Genomic DNA, 23,270 nt, shown 5'->3' with positions numbered 1-23,270 from the left:
ATAAACTTAATATAAAATACTTCTTATAAAATTACAAATTCACTTTGTATTTGATTGCATTCAAATGCTTCTGATTCGTTCACAAATAAGTGAAAATAAATAAGTAAGCAAATAGCTTATCATAATATTTGTGATTTCTTGATTTTAAATTTAATTTGGATATATCAATTACATTTTAAAAATATTTAATTTTTCATTTTTAAATATATAAATTTATGTTTCATATAATATTAAAACATATATTTGTTGTTAAAAATGCATATAACATTCAAATTTGAAGCAATAAAATAATAATCTTCGCAACCGTACATTTATCGACGAAATAAAATTGGGCGGTGATACCCGACATTCATGTGAGCGGGGCTACCCAAAATCCAATTTTTTTGTAAATTTGTAATTACTCGAACAATTTTTTTACATACAAACTTCTTTCTTTGTGCAAATTAAACTTAAGACTACATACTTTAATGTTGTATGTATAGAAAAAATTATTTTTTTAGTATTAAAATGAAGTTTAATCGAAACATTCAACCAATTTTTCTTAATTTCATGACTACTGTATTCAACATATTTTCAAAACTATTGTTTACCATGTTACCAGCTGCATAAATACTTGAAACTTTGAAAATAATCGTTTTTTAATATAACAATTAATGTCCGATGGCCCATTGACTTGAAAAAATATTCTATACATATGAAATTGACTGTGGGCGGGGCTACCCGACTCTCCCCTATATAGTAATAATATTTTTTTGAATTTTATTCTTCGTATTTAGCTGGTTTATCTCACATTTCAGAATTTGATTATATATATATATTAACAAGTTCAAGAAATTTTTCAGCTAATGAAATTAAAAATTTATATTGACAGTTTTATACTGTGTATTTATTATTGTTACTAATATTATACACGGTGTTTTTCCTTTCTTTTTTATAAATTTCCAGCTGTTTTGCATCGTTTGAATAAAGGAGAAAAATAGTAGGACACAAGTAAGCGTATCAATAAATCAGCAAATCGAATTAGTAAATTGTTCAATCAAGAATTGGTGCATTACTAAAAAAGGAGAAATGGTTAATTGCTGAATTAGTTATAAGTCAGCATAGCAGTTAATGGATGATTTTGTGGACTGCTATATGTTTGTATGTTTTGTAAACGTTAATCTCTAAATATGTGAATTAATAAATGAAATTTATTAATTCACATATTTATATATATATATATCCACATATTCAGATATTATAAACAAAGAAAAATTGTCGTACAAATGAGTCAGTAAAATATTGAGTTATTGAATGGACATAGAATCTGGTAATTTTAATTCTATTGAATCTTTTTTGTCAAATTTGTGAAATAATTTGTAAATCTATAATTAATGATTTATGGTACAACAGCCGACAACCACAGTTTATTCTGATAGGTTTAAAACTAATAAGAAATAAAAAAAAATTCTCTAATAGGAATTCTTTTTATTTAAAGGCCCTCAGGTAATGCTTAACATTCATAAATGCATGGAATTTAAAACCAGTGTTTTAAAGTAAGCAGAAAATTCTTTCAAACGTGTGCTTATTACGATAATTTCCGAATATATTATTATCCGTATTATTACATGTCTGAATACGTTATGCTAAATTTCCTTCATTGATACATTTCATCACCGATAACCGGTTTATTAGCGTAAAATAAAATAAGTATTCATAAAGGAAATATAATTAAAATACAAAATGTTACCTTAACTCTGGATCAACCACTGTCGTTGGGTCATTTGGGTGACCCATTTTTGCTGTCCCCACTTCATGATTTTGTGTTATTGGTGCTGATCTTGCATGACAACGGTAATAATCATCACTATATTTTTGAAATTTCTCACAACCAGGATACACAGTGATGATAGGCTTAGCTCCAATAGATTTCATTGCTTGAGTTTCGGAAAGCCTTTGGCAAGTTTTTATACCTATATAATTGTCGAAATAATAATCTTAAACATAATAAAGTAAAGCTTTTCCCAAACAACTCGTTGTTGGTCAGGGAGTCACGGAATTCAAGGCTACGCAATTTTGTTGCCAACGGTGTAATTGTGGCAATGCATTTTAGCATTGCGCCAAATTTCTGATTGAATGCAGCTAATGCGATCATTGCACAGAATTACTGATTGAATACAAATAATGCTACCAGCATTGCACAAAATGTCGCCTTTACTTTCCAGATACGTTGGTACCCATCCATCTGAAGCTAGGTGGACTTTAAGCCGCCACTGAGGATTGAACCCTTGTCCTTCACTATTAACATTATAGTCAATATTAATTTATTGATTTTGAAAACTTGGTGAGTTACTAAACTAATAAACACCCACAATCAGATATACCGTAAAAACCTTTCAACGTGATACTCGAATCTATGAACCACTCACTTATTACTGGAAATTTTGTCAGGATACCGGTTTGCATTAAAAAAAAAACGTGCTGTTGCTTAGTACTAAAAATACTGTAAAAATACTCGGTTCTTACAAAACGTGTTTTTTGTAAGATCTTAATCTTAGAACTAATTTGCTTGCTGTGTTACCCGGAAAAGAAAAATTAGTAAATCTCTTTCAGTCTATGCAACGGCAATAATACTCAAGCCTTGTAAGTTGGGATAGAAAGTTTTGGTAACGCTAATTTATCTCTGTGCAAGGAAAATTATTTCCTTCATTAAAAGATTATCATTGTGCAAAAAGATGGATGAGAGGCCTTGGCCAGGCATCCAGGTAGCATTATAGATGATTAATTTTGCAAATTTTAATTTTATTACAAGATCACTAGTATTATTTTACTTAAAAAATTAAATCTTTCATTTCGCATAAAATATGATTATTAGTAATATAATAACAAATTTAGTAACATATTTTTTCATGATTGAATTTTAAATATTGACGTGTCAGTGTGGCCGAGAGGTCAAAGACGTAGCTCTGGAAAGACTGAGATTCAGGGTTCGATCCGCAGAACTGTAAGAAAATATAGAACTCTAAAATAAGCTTTTATTTATTATTTATGTTTCTTCTAGAAGTTTCTAGAATGTTCTAGCATATCATTTCCTGTTATTATTCCTATAAAAGACTGGGTGTCTCAAGCCGAGACCCACTTACTTTGTTCACTGTACTTTGTAGGTGTTGAATAAAGCTCTCCAACTTTGTAGACCAAGTCCTATTTATTCTACGTGACAATATATACATATTTTTTATCATTTAAGAATAATTTTCGTATACGTTTGTATGAAGATGAATTAAAACTGTAGATTTAAATTTTTATAAATAATAGATAGTGTTCTGCTGCTTTTCCTTTCGAGTTACGTTCTTTTTTCCCTTTCTTTATAGTATGTCAAACTTTAGACAACTCTTTGTTTTTGGGTGTCTTATCGATAAGATCACCTTAGAAATCCACTCATTTCTTAACGCCACTGATTAAAGATACCACAAATTACTGTTGCATTGTTAATAAACACAACTAAATATATCTTTTAAGTTTGATATTGTTCTCAAATTGTGTTAATATGTTGTCATAGAATTCACTGTTCACTTCTCCTTTTCTTCTTCGTTTTTTTTAAATATAAAAACATTCAGCTCTTACTACAATAATAAATTAATTGCTCTTCATATGCACAATTGGAATAATGTCAACAATAAACAAATTTTTTTCCATATTCTCGTTCATAAATTTTTCATTTTCATCATTTTTGGAATTTTGAATTTAACTCAGAAGACAAATTACTTTAAAAACTTATCTTGGCCACCTTTTAAATGAAACTAACGAGTATTCGGGAGTTTTCCGAGTTTGCTTAACGACTGATAAGTAACCTTTGATTCAATTACTACTGAATATAGATTTTTGTCAGTACTATGATTTTTAAGTATCACAATTTTTGTTGAAAATAAACTGAAATGTAGAGTAAAGCTGACCACCTAACAAAACAATAACGAGGATAAGAATTTTTTATGCAAAGAGAAGTTAAAAGAATGTAATTTTAATAATGATATTGATATTTATGAAATAGTGAAATTAATTTTCTTCGTTTGATTTATTTCATTCGTAAGCTTATACTTATTTTTGGGTTATATTTCTATAGACATTCGAGGTTTCCCTTATCAATATTAAATAAATAAATAAATAAAATATTTCTTAAGATTTTGCGAAACAGTATTAATTTTCAAAATGTATGGAACAATATGATATAAAATATCTTTTGCAAATTACGTAAAAACTCGAGTTCTCATAAACACAGATGACGCTTAACTGTTGATAAATTATTATTTACTTATTGTAATTGACCAAAATGCGATTAGGGAAAAAGATGGATGTTTGAGAAAAAAAGTTTAAAAAAAAATTGATTTTAATTAAATTACAACGGCTTGAGCTTATTAATAAAATTGGGATTGTTAATAAAACTAACTATCAATAACCAACTATTTCTTACTTATGCTTTAAATTCATTCATTCAACGGGAAAGTCGCAGTAGCTCCTAAAATGATCTTATACTGCAATCAGTTTTATTTTAATATACTTTCTATCATTAAAATGTTTTGATATTTACAGTATAAGTAATTTTAATTTGATAAAGATATAAAAAAATGTTAGTAAAGAAAAAGAAAAAATAACAATTGCTTAAAAAATGTTATTTTTTCACAAAATAATGAAATGATTATTTTTCCTAAACGTTATAGCAATTAAAAAAAATTCTATTTATGGCATAACATAAAATTTGTTTCACAATGAAGAACAATCATTAGGGAATAATGAACCTCGATGCATAAAATAATTTTGAAATTAATGATATATGAAACTAAATTCGAAAAGACTTTTCTTCAAAAAATAATGTTAGAATCAATTGTTTAATTTAAATGCACGTACTCACCTTCTACAATATCCTCCAAATCTTCCGATACAGCAAAATAGTTTGGATCAATTAAAGGAGGTTTATGGGGATCTGCTGACTGTAACGTTACCGTACCGCGGCTTTTTGGTTGTAGAACTTCCGAATCACAAAGATAAACTGATCTGCCTTCGTAGGGTTGGTAGGTTTGTCTGTAAGCCTTAAACATTAAATGTTATATGTTATTGATCCAAGCTCCAAGTATCAAATTCTACACAATCAATGCTAAACCTGAAGATTTAAATTTTCCGTTAGTAGCCAGTGGCTGGTAGGCTGTAATAACTTAGTAGTAACTTTTTCCTCAAAACTAATGAGTCGATGACCGATATATCGATTGGTCCTTTTCATTTAATAGCCACTTTTTGAAATTTTTCTTTTTGGATAAAATTGTATTTAAAAAAAATTTCACATTAGGAATAATAGACCGTTTATAAAAGTTAATTCAACAATAAAATAATATAGATATGTGACGCAATTTAGTTTTACTTACTGACATGAAATTTTTTTTTATGTAAAAATATTTGTTGATGCGAAATACATTTGATGTTTACATTACAATTTTGAAATATGTGAGTTCCTAAAGAAATCTCTTTCTACGTGAATCTTTCCATCACAAATTGATGGATTCTAGAGGATCAAAATTTTGAAAGGAGGCATAGAACATTTTAATAAAAATTCTGTTTTCCAGAGTTTTTCTGCATTGATATACTTTTATCACCAAACGATTTAAAATAAAAGCGCTGGGAAAGAGTAGCTGGTTATTTATTTAATATAAGTTGCCACTTTTTGATGTTGCCTCACCACGTGACGTGTGGTTATTTTCAGCTCTAGTCTGTACTATGACAGGACATTTCGAAAGACACAAACAAAACTTTCTTGAATATATGTTTATCCTTTATTAATGTTTGAATGATTGGCAGTGGCTTTCAGAAATATGTGGATGCATATTAGGCTAACTCTTCGATTAGATGACCCAAAAAAGATGAGTTAATAGAGTTCATTTTTTTTCTCTGAGTTACAGAAAGGGGAAAAAATGACAATTTAATTAAAAGAAAAAAACCCACAAAAAAGATATAAGGGAGATTTAGTATACCGATTACAATTTAAAAGGACAGGTGGGGCGCATAAACACCGAGAATCGCATGTTAATTCATGACCGAATATATCACCATACGCTACTGGGAAAGTATACCAATTATAAATTGGTTATACTTTTATTTATCGAAATTATTTTACATTTATGTTTTCTGACAATTATTGTTAAGAACTCCGCAAAAATGGCTTTAAAATTAGCCAAAAATAGCTATTTTATCCCAATTTAAGGATCTAGCTACAGACTTGTCGAGCAACAACAATTAAAAACAATTTCAGATTATTCTTGTAATTGATCACAAAAACGTTATATTAAATAATTTTTATAAAATTGCTTTATATATTTGGCAATATAATGCGAGCGCTTAAGCTTTCGTTTACTAATGAAATTTAAATATCCCAAGTAAGAGGAGTATTTTGGCGAGAAATGAGAGACGATTTTTAACCCCGATTTAATCTTTTTTCCCCCTCTTATTTTTGGCCTCATTTATTAGTTAAATATTGGAAAATTAGAATTTGTAATAAAACTAAAAAATTTTAAATAAAAAAAATTACAAAATATTTCATATTTAAATATATCATATTTCTAAGCCTACTTAATAAGAAACATATTGAGAGCGTGTCAGAATTCTGATATGATACTGCGAAATACAAAAATTGTCTTTTTCACCAATACCATTATAGTCTATTATATATACCAATACCAAAATAGTCTTTTTCGCCCTTAGTCTTTTTCACCATACAATACACATTTTTATCTGAATGCAGAGTGAATTCGGAGTTTTAGACTTACAGTTAAAAAGCTCTTTTGGCGAATAGAATTTTTTACTTGAAAATAACTAAGTGTACCATTGTATGACAGACTTTTTCTCCGTTATTTCAAAAAGGAAAAAAACGGGTTTTTTTGGTAGACTACTTTATAGATAACACTTCAATTCTTTAGGAAAGAATAATATGCTGCGGTTAGGCTTCTCATTGTATGCATTTTTTTGAAAAGAGTAAGAAATCAGAGATAAATTGGAATCTTTATTTATGCTTGTTGAGAGGTTAACGTACACGCGGAGTTATTTTTACCTTCAGTCATTTTCCTTAAGCTTTGTTCAAAATTATTTAACTAAGCAAAATAGGATTATGCAGCATGCATTTCTGAAGTAAATTTTTTTCTTTGTTTTTAAAATACTTTTTTTGCATATACTTTTCTAAGTAATTCGCAAAAAATGAATCATAATTACGAAATGCTAATTTTACTTTTTGCACACATCACTATGTCTCTAGTGAATCAGAAAATGTTTTAACAGAATTAAAATAAAATTATTTAATTAAAAGTAATTTTTAAATTTAATAATAATTTTAAAATTCTTTGACTTGCAAAGTAAACAAATGTTTAGATCGTATTATTTTTAACTTGGTGTTTCACATTTCAAACACATTGAAATAGAACTTTTTATAAATTTTCGAGAAATTTTTTTAATTTTAGCATGTTTTCATTAGCATTTAGCATCTTAGCAGTTTAGCATTTTTGTTTAGCATGTTAAAACTGCCAGTTTCAACACTAATAGCTTGCTAAGTTTTTAACATTTTAAAAAAAAAATTATTTTCAAAATTTCTCACAACGTTTTATTATCATTTATAAACTACTTCGTAATATACCTGAAATTTCCTAAATCCAATGGTTGCACCATCGTATAAAATGTCAAATATTGGCATAGGAATAATCATAACTTTTGGTGATTTTCGAATGAAATGAGCTAATTTAGCTATTACGATATGTTAAATAAAAACATTTAGTTGTAAGTATCTAGTTCGGTTTAGTTTTTAAACTAAAAGGAAATCTAAAAAGAAAACCGTTCATATGTAACATAAACAGGTTTTTCTGTAATTTTTCCCTTCTGAGAAGGAGTTAATCTCCCCCTTCTCAACAAAATTCGAAAATTATAAGTCCCACCAGCACATACGAAATTTCTAACAACCTCTTTTTATTTATTTTTTTTCTTTTGCTTTGATATTTACAGTTATAAAATAATTTCAGAAAAAAAATTTAAATAAAAAGTATATCTTAAAACAAAATTCACGGTACAATTTTTATTATAATTTTGGCGAATCGTATTACGACAAATTGTAGGTGCAAATTGTGGGATCCACTTTGAACTGACGCTGAACCGTGACAAACTGTGCCATTTCCCATTGCTGTTTTACTCAGTAGCATATGATGAGGGTTTTTAAACAGATTTTTGTCAAAATTTCTTGAGATGATTTTTTAAATTCGAGAATATCTATTTTTCAATAAACCTTCACATGTTACAATTAAAACTCGGCTGTGCTCACGTGACACGCATATCACAATATAAATATTCAATGATACATATACCACTGTTTAAACATCCATGATCTGCAATGTGTTAAAAGGGAATTTCTTTTCAGATAATATCGTTTTTGACAAGCATAGGAAAAAAATATAGCATAGACGTTAATTAAAAATTAAAAGAAAAAAAATCGTTTATCAAATTTATATTTATTGTTTAGAAATGGAGATTATAAAATTATAAATCTACTATTATAAAAACTTTCGTTAATAGTAGATTTAGATAGCAAAGTATTCTTTTGTGAATTATGAAGAGAAATCAGCATGGGTGAAAGTGCGGTTTAAAAGGATACTTACTTCTTCCGTAAGACCACGTTGTTTTAAACTTTTCACATCGACAGCATTTATATAAAGCTGATAATTTGGATTATCAGATTTTGGACGTATATAACCATTATTTAAAAATGCAGTGGCAACAAGACCTTTAAGGGATGAGAGCGGTCCTGCAAATAGAAAATATTCTAAAAATAAGAGGAGCGTCTGTTTTAAATACAAGTCTAAACCTAAAAACAAATAATCGGTATAACTTTTTGTCAATCTTTCAATTGATAGCCATGACAAAATTATAAAGTTTAAATTTTGATTTCAAATGTTGTGAGAGATTTAGTGAGAAATGGCATTCATTATGTTATTCCCGTTCCTTTCGAGCTTGTGAAGCGTATTTGGAAAAGATAAAAAAATGTTTATCACATAAATAAATAAAATCTTGCAGATAATTTAAAATTCATAGACTTTATAAAATGTATAGGTAAATTTATACGCCAAATTTACAGAAAAATCTCCATTTTATAGCCCCTACAAAATATTATAGTTCGAGTTTGTAAAACGCATTTGGAAAAAATATTGGTACATTATTTATTGATTGCTATGTATTTTTTCTGACAGATGAAATTTTTTCTTAAATATTTTATTGCATTTTTTATTTGTTTCAAAATATCAAAAAACAAAAACAACCTTTATTTATCATGGTTTTTGATAATCAATCAGTATTTTCATAGAAAGAATTCTCTTAATGTTTCTATAGCATAAATATTGGTACTTACGTACTTAATTTTTACGTACTTAATTACGTGAACGTACTTACGTACTTAATTTTCGTTTAAATCTTATTTTTGCTAATATTGTCAAATTAGTTCAAGCACTATAAATTTGTACTAAAAAACATGCACCTGTTCTGTTAGTTAGATATTGGTGAAAGCTTTTATTACTGGACATCAATTCTGGAAAAGGAGGGATGCTAGAATCCAGTGTATAGAGATTTAAAGCAGAGCAATGGTCTTGCAAATTTCTTCCAACTGGCAAATCAGTCACAAGAGGAATCTAGGAAAAGATAAAAAGTGAGATCTTTGAAAATAATTTCATGTTGGATGAAACATATAATTATTAAAATATTTCATTTGTTGTTAAACTGATAGTCAGGAAAGCATTCGTTTATGAAAAGGTAATTAGATGTAATGGAGTCTAGATTTTGATGACCTAAAAAAAATCTTGAAAGACGAAAAAAATGGACTTAAGTCCCTTCTAATTAAACAAGAGTTTCAATTTGAAGCATCTTTTCCTTTCTAAAATTTCATATTACATATAACTGTATTAAAATATGTATACAGGGTGTCTCAGTTAAACGTTTCATAACTCCTCAGAGGGGTAGAGTGCATCCTGACGACTCGAAATCATATAGCAATGCGGTGTCGGAAATGCTTTTCAGAGGCGGTAGTTGGCGTTGTACGAAAGTTCCGAGCTTTCCAGTGCGTTGGCCTCCTCGGTCACCCGACCTGTCATGTCTTGCTTTTTATTTCTGGGGTCATATGAAAACACTGGCTTATGGCACCCCTGATGACAATGCTGAGGAGCTGGTTGTAAGAATCGCAGTAGCTGCCGGAGAAATTCGAGATATGCCTGGAGTATTTCAGAATGTTCGGATATCCATGCGCCGGAGATGTGAGGTGTGCATTGTAGCCGGTGGCAGAAACTTCGAACACTTACTTTGACCCATGTACCTTATGCTTATTTCAATGCATTATTTAAACGATTTTTCACAGACCGTCTCTTTTCTTTATGGTGCTTCTGTGTATATTACCGCTTCGGGAAAGCATTTCCGATCCCGCATTGCTATATGATTTCGAGTCGTCAGGATGCACTCTACCACTCTTAGGAGTTCTGAAACGCTTAACTGCGACACCCTGTATAAAGAGAAATGGAAATGTAATTTTCATTCGAGTTTAAAATAAAGTTATAAAAGAATTATGAAGAAAGGAAAACTATTTTGATACTTGTGCATTGATTTTTATGTGAATTTTTCAAAACTTCAATTTTATGAAATTGCAAGAAATCTGAATTGCATTGGATTATTACATGCTTTTTGACATTTTTAAATGTGAAAGAATGACTTTCGTGCGGAAGTACATTTTAATGCATTTTTGTACATTTTTTTCAATATTTTCAGTTGTTACTGGTGCACATACGAAGTATACTGACTCAGTTTACTTCACACTTCTTCAATGTCAAAAGTTGTCGCTTCTGCTGTTAAGATGAGAGAACATGTCATCAAAACCCGGTTTTTAGATATAAAACAAATAAAAAATAGAATAAATAGTGGAAGAAAATGCCAAGTGATCGTTCAAAAAAGGTAAAAGCTTGGATGCTGAAGGAAATTGAGGACGGTTAGTGTAGAACTTAAATTTTTCCTGCCAAGTCATTCAATAAGACGGTTTTTAATTTGAAAAAGTGTTTTATAAACTGTTTACCTTACCTTTCTAAATTCACTAAAATAACTTTTTAGTTTAAAACTTTCTTCCATAATATCATTATATCAATAATAGTTATAATGATAGGCAATAGTTGATTGGTGATTCATTTATTGTTACGTATTAAATAATAAACATATATAAGCTGATTATCAGAAATAAATAAACTGTCAAATAATAAATTGTCACAGTCAGGCATTGAGAGCACACCTTTTTACGCAAAATTGTATAGTTTTCTTAATTTTCGGTTTTCTTTGCTGTATTTCTAGCTGAAATTGTTCTGTCTTCTTGTTTTTAAAAGGAAAATTACTATCTGAAAAGTCAATTTATTGTTTTACTGCGAATCTCAAAAAAGGGGCTTCTGTTTTCTTTTCTTTTGCTTCGATATTTTAATAGCAAAATCAGCTCACCAGATAAAAACTTGTCACCCTTAGAGAAAACATGAAACACATTTAATTACGGTGAGCTTGTGATGTTTTGGTACTCCTACTAATATGATTGACACTGATCAATGAGGTGACTGCTAAAAGAAACATGCCTATTTTAGCATTTCGAATGCTCAAATCTTGCTTTTCTAGTCAAATTCTTCATGTCCTTATTTCATAAGATGACAACAGAAAAAATCATATTTCTGAAAGAGAATGCGACTGGTTTTATGAATAGTCTGCAACACTATTACTTCTCAATGAAAACCATTTGATTAGAGCTTTATAGAAAGTATTGGAACACATCGGGACAGAGGATAAAACACTAAAATAACAATCGCTACAATTCGGCGGATTTCGAAATCAAATTTTCAATGTTTGGATTACTAAATGCGAGGTTCCTGTAAACTTTGAAAACTCACATCTTCATTAAATCTATTCCGTTAAGAAATCAAGAGGCGGAACATTACTGTATGAAATTCTACTTTGCACCATTTCACTGACAGTAACAAATTTTTTGTCCGAATTCCAATGAAAAAAATGCTTATTTTCCAATTGGGAGTAGGACATATTTAAAGAAAAGTGAATAAAGCAAATTAAAAATTAGTAAAGCATTTAAAATAGCAACAAAAACCTTTTTCACTTACGCCGTGTTTCATAAGTTCCTCCTTTGGACCAATGCCTGAAAGCATGAGCAATTGAGCCGAGTTGACAGTGCCGGCAGACATTATGACTTCTTTTTTCGCTGTTATTTTATATATTGTTCCATTCACATCGAATGTAACTCCAACAGCTTGTCCATTTTTAATGTTAACCTATATTGAACAATACAAAAATGAAATTTTAAATTTTTTTTCAAACTTGGAGAATTTCTCCTGTATGCTCTAACATCTAAATCTTCTCTAATCTACATTTTGGTGAAATTAAAATTTTAAGTTAAGGTTATAAAAATTAAGCTCATTTAACTTTAAACTACGGTATAGAAGTTTTGATAGCACAATAATCAAAACAAACACAAAAAATTAAAATATCTAAATTATGATTCGTAATCTTGTTACAATCGTAATTTTAAAAAAGTTTTGAAAAACAGCTTTTAAGAGCCGTAAAAATTTCATCATAATTTAAATAAGATGAAAAATTTCTTATGTAATGTTATGTATTCTTATGTAAAAATTTGTTAAGTAATGTTATAAATAAAAAATATAATTTTCTAGTTAAGGTGTGAAAAAATTTTTTTTGCTTGGATTTAGAGAGTTTGTTTGAAAAGTGGGATTTTTTTTTGATATCCAAGCAAAAAAGATTAAAAGACGTAAAGATTAATAACAAAAAAAGATAAGAAGAAGATTAATAACAAAAAAGATTAAAAAAGCATATATCTCAAACAAACTAGTTTAAAAAAATTATAAAAATACATTTTTGATTTTTCCTCTTCTGTGCAGTTCTGTTTATTCCTTTGATTTTTCTCCTGAAACAGTTTCCTAAAAATTGACGTTTTGATATTTTATGAAATTAAGTATTGTAAAAGGTTTAATCAAACCTATGATCTCTAAATTAAGAATAATGTTAAATATTTTAGAATAAGTTGAATCACCTTATGAACAAAAGCATTCAGCAGAATATCCAAATTTGTTCGGTTTTCTGCCGGTACTAAATAAGCTTTAGCTGTACTGCATCTTTGTCCATTTCGCAGATTTCCTTGAGAAATGTAAAATCCTATAAAAATTATAAAAGTCAATCAAGAGTTCAGAAGTGCCTTTTGCTTATAACAATTAGACGCATGTAAGTGCCGTCATTGTTAGTAAATCGTGACATAAGTAGATTCAGAAGCCAATCAGATTCAAGAACATGCGTGACGTCGCCTTCAGGTATCCAATTAAATCTGATTTAAATCACATGGTTAGGAAAAATAGCTGTACTTCTTCACGAATTGCAAATACCCAATTATATACTTTGATTTTCTTAACAATTCAGATCTTAGAGTACTGAATCTGTTTAAATTTATTAACTAAATCGACATATTAAATGGTATCTAATTCTGGGGGTGTCTTCAATTATAGAATCCAATGAATTTCAACAGCTGCCCTGTGAGATTATTAAAACTTTTCTAAGGTGGAAGAAGCTACTTAGAACAAAAGGATAAAAAGAATGTATTTAAAGCTGATAATTAATTCATTACATCTTTTTAGAAAACAATAGAAAAGTGATCAGATCGTGTTATAATGGATTACTCTTTGTCATAATTTTATGTTGCGTCTACAATGAGCATTTAGATGACTGAGAATCGAATTATCAGAGCTCAACTGAAAAAAGCTGAGCTCTTATTCAAAAAATAAGATAACCATATTAATTTTGAAATTCGAAATGCTTTATGAAGTAAAGAACCCTTAAAAGTAGATTTATTTTTAAAAGCGGGAAACACTCATGTTAACGAAGTTTGTAATCCTTGGCTCCTTGAGAGCAATATCTTTGATTTTTCCAGCAGAAACAGCTTTCTTCTTCATAGTGGATTCAGGGATGGATATACCGTGAGTCAACCAGAAAACTTGTCTGAATGAATAATGTATCTCAATGAATAATATATGTCAATGAATAAAATTGAATAATAATACATGGTTGAGTCAAATTTTCCCGACTAGCTTGCAATTTGAATGTTTTCCAGGGAAATTTCTTTTTACACTAATTGGTTAGTGCTAACCTATTTATTAAGCTATGAGATCTCAAGGCATCTAAAAAAATCTTATCTAAAAAAGCATTCTTTTTTTAAAGAAAAATGTTTTTTTTTTTTGACATGTTCTAATTCCTGACCTTCAAAATTTACCCCAAATCGGAAAATACTGTTCCCCAGTGGAAGCGTTAGTGTCTTTTAGAAATAATACATTTAAAGCTGGTTTCCAATTTATTACATCTGAAGAGTGCTATGTTTTTCTCTCTATTTCTATTTTTAAGACTCATCGCAGTAGTAAATTACTTAATTAAATATAATGTTGAATAAATACGTTGAACTCACGTTTTATACAAATTGGGAAATTTTATCAAATTTTTATTATTTTTTTAATAATGACAGCAAAAATTTCAATTTTGAAGTAATTAAGAATATTCAAAATTGAAAGAAATGGTAGAACATTTCCAGAGAAATGAAAAAAGTCAATCAAATTTTTATTTAATAGCATTCAAAAAATTTCGCCCAAATTTTTGGTTTTGGCAAATAAAGTTATGCTGTTTAAAAGGTTGGACTGATTTTTGCATTTTAAAATTAAACTTGCTTTTAATTAAATTTTCTTGAAATATGAAAAAATGAAAACAAACATTTATTTCCATTTTTTAAGTTGTTATTTCTTCTTCGGACAACTTAAAAGGGGAAAAAACTGGATATTTAAACAAAAAAAAATTTTTTTATAAACAATTTTCTAAATCTGGTTTCGTGACATGATTTAATCTGAATAGCCTACACGATGTGAAGATTTTATTTGGAAAGTAGTTTTTTCTTACTTTCACAAACATAGAAATAATTTTAATCTTGTTTTAAAACTAATACATCCTTAGCTTATTTCTTCATAAATCACGCAAGATAAGAAAAAGAAAACAATTATTAAGCATTAAGATTTATCTCATAATCAGGGCTTTGAGAGTGATGGTTATAATTAAAGCCACTTTGTTTTGATCAACATAGAGTCCGTTTTGGAATACGAATTTTAATTAAACATGATAAGAATGTTATACAAACCACGGGCAAAAAAAAAATCAGCAATTAAAAAAATTACTTTAAATTTCTACCACCAGGAGAAAACCTGTTAAAAATGATGCCCATAAGGATCCATATGCAATTTGAAGCAATTAATCATTTGAAGCAATTATGCAAGACGTATTTAATCATAGTATATGCATAATGTGCTTTTCATTTTTCCGTCAAGCGCATGTTCACAGTGCGTTACAGCATGTTCAATTGTATTACATAGGATTCCTCGGTCTGTATCGAGAATATGAAATCGATAAACTTGGCATGCTATACGCCTGTTGTTCTAATAAAACAACTTTACCAAAAACAAAAAAAAGTTCGTTATTTCTTTGGCAATGTCATGTGGTGGAGAATGACTATTATGATTGTGAATTTTGACTTCCAAACGCTGCACCCAATTGATATCGGTAGCTTTGTCGAGCAATACGCTGATAACTGTTATCATACAATTTACCTGTTTGGCGAGCACCATTGGAATCAAGTATCTCATATCCCATTTCTTCAACACCTTCAACTACTTTCATATTCAGTTTTGGATTGTAAGGTATGCTTTCTATCGTTACTGGACCATTTTTACCATGGTATCCTAAAACAATTCGAAAAATAAAGGGTCTGTAAGTCACATAGAATTTTTTAGGGTTTAAACATATTTTGTCTCAACTGAATTTAAATATTTTAATTATTCAACTTCTCCTTTAATCCGAACACCATAATAAACAATATACAGTCAAACCCCGCTATAGTAAACACGGTTTATTGTGAACTCCCGGATATAGTGGACGAAATTTTTTCTCCCGTGCCTTGCTACACACGTATAATGTTTTTTTTGTGTGGATATAGTGAACCAAAACAAGAGAGGAAGTTGGATATTATGAATTTTTTTCTGTCTTCAACTGATTTATTCTCTTCATTTTATGTAATAATTTCGAAATTTCTACTTCAAAATAAATACATATACCGGTTTTTAAAACCATCTATAGCATGGAATGTAGCAATAAGCATTTTTCTTGTTTGCTTCAATATTGAACAGCATTATTGAATTGGTTCAGCATTCAAAGAAGCCGCAATCTTCCAGTATCTGGACTGAAGCTTCAAGTCAATGCAGATGAATTTGCTGAGCGATTTGGTGAGACTACTTTTATTCGCTCGAATGCCCGGGTATAGACAGGTTTAAAAAGCAGAATAATATAAATTCAGGAAAATTTATCAGAGAGTCAGGAAATGTTTCCATATCTGATGTTGGAGGATTGCTCATCAGGTAAAGATTACTAATTTTTTTTTGTACGCAAGACGGAGAGTAATGAAAAATGAATGACACAATTTTGTTGCTAACGTATTATTTTTCAATCATTTTTGTATTTCATTTTATTGGTCATTTATATTAATAATATGTAATAAAAAGGGGGAGTTTAAAATCATTAGCTAAAATTGTTAAAATTGACGGATATAGTGAAGCCCCAGTTACAGCGAACTAAAATTTCTGTCCCTTGAAGGTTCACTACAGTGCGGTTTGACTGTATTAACCAAAATTTTTTACCGTCTAGTTGTTGCCCACACGGGAGTACCTGAATTTCAAATTTAACTATTTTCAAGAATGTCAAAAATATTGTCAAATTTTTTTTATAAATTTGAAATTTTAATTTCGCTGATAATTTAAAAATCTCCCGGCAGCTAATTACGGTGGCAGATTCAGGACATTTCACCATAGTCAGCAGCAGAATTAATAAAATTATTTTCCTCTCTGTTGTGATTAGACAGGAAGCTAATCCTAATCCTCCAACACGCACATCTCGATCCATAACTTGAGTATCGTTAAAGATACTAATGCTACTTTTTTCTTTCCTTTCCTCCAAGCCTTGAGCATGTACCTAGGTTATGAAAAACCCTTAGCCATATAGCACAGAACTTGGCCACTAGCCCAGATCACTCCAGCCTAGGAACGGGTAACTACTCTATTGCTGTGTGCTTTAATCCAGGAAATTTGTATAGATGTGTGTTGAAGTTCTTGTTGAATATCAAAAGAAGTTCTATTATTTGTGCCAAAATCAAGTGTTGATGATATTGATGCTTTTGAGTCTGACCAGATGATATAACTATCATTATTATTGAAGTTTTCAGTGCTCTTAATATATTTAATGCATTCAAAGATTGCCAACTGTTCGGCTTGAAAGATTGAATTTTCCCTGTCTAATGTGTAAAGAAAGAAAGAAAAAAAAATTTAGAACTATCTAATAATAAGGAAAAAAATTATTATAAATGTTTTGAAACAAGGGCGAATATGTCAGATATCTGTTCTTAGTTATATAAAGTATATTTCCAAGCGTTTGCCTGGTTTGCTAGCTGGTTGACAACGGTTGAAAAGTGGAATCTCAACTCTGAATGGATTGACGAAACTCCTTCAGTTCACGTAGGTAAGTTGGGCAGGATGATGAGGAGGCTCTGTGGGGACAGTCCAAATTTAGGCTGAAGTCTTGGTTAGATGAATGGCAATTAATGCAATATTCTTCCCTTTCTGTGCAGTTTTTAACACTATGGCCATTGTAGTCGCATTTCTCACAATAACAATGAGACTCTGTACAGGAGTTCTGTCCAATTGTTTGGCATTTTCTGTATCTGAGTAATACTAGTCTTTTTTTGATGGTGCATCTATGAAGTCCAGTGAAAAAATGTTGAAGTTTTAGAAGTGTTGTGGAAAGTCTGTGGTTGATTGTGATGATGATGTGACGCTTTGAGCTTTCTCTTTTATGGGGTATGTTTTTAGTTAGTTTTATGACATCGTAGTTTGGATTAAAATCTCCATTTATCTTTATTACGTCAATTATCTCGTTATCTGTGAAAGTCGTGGGAGTGTTTAGTAGGATTAGTGAGAAAAGCTTTACATCCTTCTCTTGATGTTGTAGACCAGTTTTCTGTAACGTGGTTAGAACTTTTTCTTTTTGTTGAGTATGCTACTAATGCTACTGCTCGAAAAAGGAAAGCCCCGTCACCAATGATTGGTATGATAGTAAGCGGCACCATATCACCGTTTGTGTTTAAAATTTCTATGGCCATTTTAAAAAGAATCAGAAAATAAATCTAAATAACTTAGAATAATTTTGTATTTTTACGAAAATACAAACTTATTCTAAATAAATGTTGACGCATAAATATTCTTTGAACATTATACTTAAATTATTACTAAGACATCCTAACAAAATGAGTAATAGCTATAGTGTTGCAAATAGATAGAGAAATAACTGAGTTTATGGTGCGAAATAAGAGAAATAGATTGATGTATCCAAGTTTTATTTGAATATGAATGTTGCTACTATGGTACCTAACTTTTCACTTATTTAACCTAATTTTATACAAAATGTAGGAAAAATATGTTTAATAAAAATTCTGCATCGAAAGGCCAACGATTGCGCTATCACGGAATAATATATGAAGGAATAAGCAAGCAAGCAGTAAATAAAACACTTTACTACTATGGATACTAAATAAAAGCTTTTTTTTACCATTTGCCAGATATATTGGATCTGTTTCATTTTCCAACTTTTTGAAATAATGAAGCACTTCGCTATAGCTCCAGCCTTTTGCACCTTGAGCAGCCCAATCATTATAGTTCTGTTTATTTCCCCGAACCGCAATTTCACTATTCAACAAACCTGATCCTCCCAGTCCCTTTCCACTTGGCCACACTATTTGCTAAAGAAATAAAAAGTTTCAGCTCTGAAATTATGTCATACATTGTTGTTACTCTTCAAAATCTATCATAGGTATATTTAAGGTTGTTTTCATGACGTGTAAATGAGATTGAAATTGAGGTGAATTTGGTGAGGTTTAGTTGGGTGTAAAAAACACATATAATTGAAAATTTTTTTTACGGGATGCAAAGCTAATCTTTAAGAACTACCAAGAATCCGATAGCCTGTTTACAAAACTTTCTAATAGGTTTACCAAGTAAGATGTCTTTAAATTTGGCTACTTTTAAAAATTAAAAATAAATAATGCTAAATTTACTAATTTAGAATTTAAATAAGCTAAGTCAATATTATTTACACTTATAATAAATTTTTATGAGCCCAGGTAATGCAGCATTGAAATAAGTTTATAAATATTTAAAAATCAGACCACAAACGTTATTCATTTTCAAAAAAGCTGGCTTTTCTCCATACTGACGTTTTGCACCATTTACAAAATAAGCATAGACAGCGCTGGCTTTAGATAGGCTAAACTTAATCTAACTGTCATGAGTAACAGTTGCAAACTCACAGCAATTATAAAAGTAGCATATTATTCGCGAAAAGAATAATTTTACATTACGAAGGAGCTTTCGAAAAATAGCTTTTAAGTATTTCATAACATAAATTGAAAGAAGTTTCATGCTCTTTGTGATTAAATTCTTCTTAATACTATAATCTATGTTTGTTGTGTGTTGTATAATCCTCTTTCAGTAAAATTATAAACATCATTAATGCGATCTATTTAGTGGCGGAACAATACATATATTGTGGTATAAACCAGCGGTTTCCAAAATTTTTTCACTGTGGAACCCCAAAATGATCAACCTTCGTTTGAAGGAATCCCGAGAAATATATATGTACTTCTTCACAGTTGAATTTGATTATTTTTAATAGATACGAAATACTAACGCGGTTTTTCAGATCCTTTTCGTGATTCATTCATTATATCCTTGTTAGAAAACAACATTGTTTTGAATTTTTTTTATTTACAGGCATCTTAATTAAATTATTTCATAAAAATATTAGGTTAAATAAATATTGAATAACTAATTAGATTTAAATTTTATACAAAGTTCTGAAAATCATAACTGGCTAAAAAAAGTTCTAAGTCTTGGAACCCCTACCACCCTCTTCCACGGAACCTTAGGGTTCCGGGGAACATCATTTGAGAACAGCTGGTATTAATATTGCTTAAAGGTTAGGTTTGTCAAGAGTGTAATCAAATTAAATAAATTTGGAAAGTAATTTATATTAAATTCATTTCTAAGAATGAATATTTTCCTTGACTTGTTTTTGAAATTAATTGTAAGCATGCAGTAATTGGAAGCTTAAATGTTATTGTTAATGTTAATTAGAATGTTTAAATTTCTCTTACTCCAATGTATTAGACAATATGAATAATAAAATATATTTGAATTTTATCCTTTCCCAAAATTTCAATATTTTGTTTAAAGTTTCTAATGTTTATTTTGTATTTATACATTAAGTAGTGAGTTTTATTCTAATGATTATTATTTTAATTTACTTTTTACAGAAAAAGATTCTCTAGAATTAGGAACAATAATAAAGTTACATTTTAGGGAGATTTTGAAAATTTGTAAAAAAAAAATAAAGTAAAAAGGCTATAGTGTCAGGATTTTGATTCAAACATCTTCAACATGATCTATTAACATACACCGAAGGGCAGGGTTGGGTTTTTGCCGTCAGAAACTGGTTTTTGACATGACAGTGGTAAAAACCGTGTTTTTACCGGTAAAAACTGTCAAAAACCTACTGTTTTCTTTAATTTATGGCATAAAGCGAATAATATATTATTTTCACATAATTGCCTTTATAAATGAATATTGTAAATGATTGCTATTGATTTTGCAACTATATACATGCATTCTTATAAAAGGATATACATTCATAGAGAAATATTGTAATATACTTATTGAAAATAGTGATACTTACTTTTATCATTATAGCTTGATTTGCAAGGGATTAAAAATTTTGCACTTCTTAATTGTTAGAAATAAACAAACAAACAAAAAGCTTGGAACTATTAATAAATTCAAGAACTAAAAAGAATTTAAAATTTGGCATTTCTTAAATATTAGAAATCAGCTAAACAAAACTTGTAACTACTAATTAAGAAAAAAATTCAGAATACTAATAAAAATAAAAATAACATCCAAATGGAAAAAATGCGCTAAGCAGCAGAGAAACCAAGAGGAATAAAACAAATGAGACGAAGAAAAATTAGTAAAAATTGAAAAAATATGACAATCAAGGCTGACGTCATCAGGGATTTTGCATTTTTATGACAATTCAGCCTTGATTGTCATATTTTTTCAATTTTTGCTAATTTTTCTTCGTCTCATTTGTAACTACTAACAAACTCTAAGTCAAGAATTACTGCTATTTTGTCAAGTTAAAAACTTTTTTCAGTTGAAAAAGCACATTAAACAAAACTTAATTACAAACAAAATTACAAGTTCAGTAGTCGGGGTCACTGTGCCGAAGCATACGATAGCAAGTGACTAATTTTGCGCATTTTTCATTGACCAGTTGATTTTTAAGTTTAGTATGGATGAGTCCAAAGTTCGAGAAGATTCAAAATTATTTTGCCAAATACTTATAAATTATTTTGCCAAATACTTATAAATTATTTTACCAAATACTTAAAATTATTTTACCAAAACTATGGGTTTTTGACAGTTTTTGACAGAGGGGTTTTTGACATGACGGTAAAAACCATGGTAAAAACCGTCATGTGCCAAAAACTTGCCAACCCTGCCGAAGAGCTATTGCATTATGACCACCCTCCATCTATAACAATGGGTTCGCCCAGGTTTTAATGGTTTCTCGCTCAGGAACAATGTTTTCATGGGGCACAATAGGACCCATAATCCTGATAGAACAATCCTTGACGTCTGTAAGCTACTTGAACATAAACTACTGTTTGTAGAAAATGCAACACCATGAAGGAATCATCAGAATCAAATGAAATTCGCAGCAAATGTCAATTATAGGATATTATGCAAATTAATAAAGTTTCAGAGCCATCGCGCGTGCGTGGCGCGCGCAGCGCCCTCTGAATTGATGCTGAAAGCGTATAAATAAAGTGCTGTAGCGGGACGTTGAAAATAGTCTATGATTATTTGTTAGTGGCAAACGTTTAGTGAGACCTGAGTATGCCTCCACGACGGAAGAATAAGAAATTCAAGCAACTTACGGAGTTTGAACGAGGGAGGATAATCGGCCTTCAAGAAGGAGGATTTTCCTATCGCGCAATAGCAGCTCGTATGCAGCGGAACAGTTCCACAGTGATGCGAGTTTGGAAGCAGTGGACCGACGAGCACCGAACAACTCGAAAAACAGGCACTGGACGACAGAAGGTGACGTCAGAGCGCGATGATCGACACCTGCTCCGCATGGCGGTGAATGATCGCACAGCTTCCTCCAGGCAGCTGGCAGCACATTGGTCTACTGCTACAGGTGTACAATTGTCGGCTTCGTCAATTCGTCGTCGTCTGCTGCGCCGTGGATTGCGTGCAAGGGTGCCATTATACAGGATTCCCCTCACGGCGGATCATCGACGGCTGCGTCGGCAGTGGGCTCTTGAGCACAGAGACTGGCGAGCTGATTGGCACCAAGTTGTCTTTTCAGATGAATCACGCTTCAATTTGTGGACCCATGATGGCCGTGTTCGTGTTAGACGTTATGCCGGTCAACGCTGCCTTCCTGAGTGTATTATTGAACGACATAGTGGTCGAACACCCGGAGTTATGGTCTGGGGTGCGATTTCGTATCATGGACGATCCAATTTGATACGAATTGAGGGTAATCTCAATAGCAACAGATACGTCCGTGAAGTGCTACAGCCCGAAGTCGTTCCTTTCCTTCAAGGCATCCCTGGAGCTATCTTTCAGCAGGATAATGCACGCCCACATGTTGCGCGGACTGTTAGAGACTTCTGTTCAGCACAACGCATGCAACTTCTTCCTTGGCCTGCTTATTCGCCGGATATGTCGCCTATTGAGCACGTGTGGGATATGGTTGGTCGGCGTCTCACTCGTGATCCGCGTCCTGCAGTTTCCAAAGACGAACTTTGGTTGCGCATACAAGCGATATGGAATTCTCTTCCTCAAGCAGATATTCAACTTCTGTTTGACTCCATGCCACGTCGTATAGCAGCACTTATTGCAGCGCGTGGTGGCTGCACCAAATACTGATTTCGGACGCTTAATTTGTTTCTTTTGTTTTGAAAATTTCATCATTTATTTGTATCAGTACAAGTC

The 23,270-nt window shown here is 30.5% G+C and overlaps 2 protein-coding genes across 2 annotated transcripts in view; both read right to left on the bottom strand.

Moving 5' to 3' along the window:
- LOC107438227 (glucose dehydrogenase [FAD, quinone]) overlaps positions 1-23,270 on the bottom strand; it is a 33,756-nt gene that overhangs the window by 1,998 nt on the left and 8,488 nt on the right. Inside the window, exons 4-11 of the mRNA XM_071179734.2 lie at positions 18,760-18,949; positions 15,717-15,848; positions 13,118-13,239; positions 12,174-12,341; positions 9,527-9,677; positions 8,655-8,800; positions 4,886-5,063; positions 1,730-1,952 (exon numbers count right to left, since the gene is read on the bottom strand). Of these exons, the coding sequence (XP_071035835.2) occupies positions 1,730-1,952; positions 4,886-5,063; positions 8,655-8,800; positions 9,527-9,677; positions 12,174-12,341; positions 13,118-13,239; positions 15,717-15,848; positions 18,760-18,949 (1,310 nt within the window). The remainder of the gene's footprint in view (positions 1-1,729; positions 1,953-4,885; positions 5,064-8,654; positions 8,801-9,526; positions 9,678-12,173; positions 12,342-13,117; positions 13,240-15,716; positions 15,849-18,759; positions 18,950-23,270) is intronic.
- The window catches only part of LOC107443921 (glucose dehydrogenase [FAD, quinone]), an 81,374-nt gene that overhangs the window by 49,626 nt on the left and 8,478 nt on the right, over positions 1-23,270 (bottom strand). The gene's annotated exons all lie outside the window — the stretch shown is intronic.

This window comes from Parasteatoda tepidariorum, chromosome 1, assembly GCF_982258835.1.
Source record: "Parasteatoda tepidariorum strain Cologne lab strain chromosome 1, Ptep-v5.0, whole genome shotgun sequence".
NCBI classification, from domain to species: domain Eukaryota; kingdom Metazoa; phylum Arthropoda; class Arachnida; order Araneae; family Theridiidae; genus Parasteatoda; species Parasteatoda tepidariorum.
Note: the sequence above shows the minus strand (reverse complement) of the source record. Positions and strands in the feature narration are given on the sequence as shown.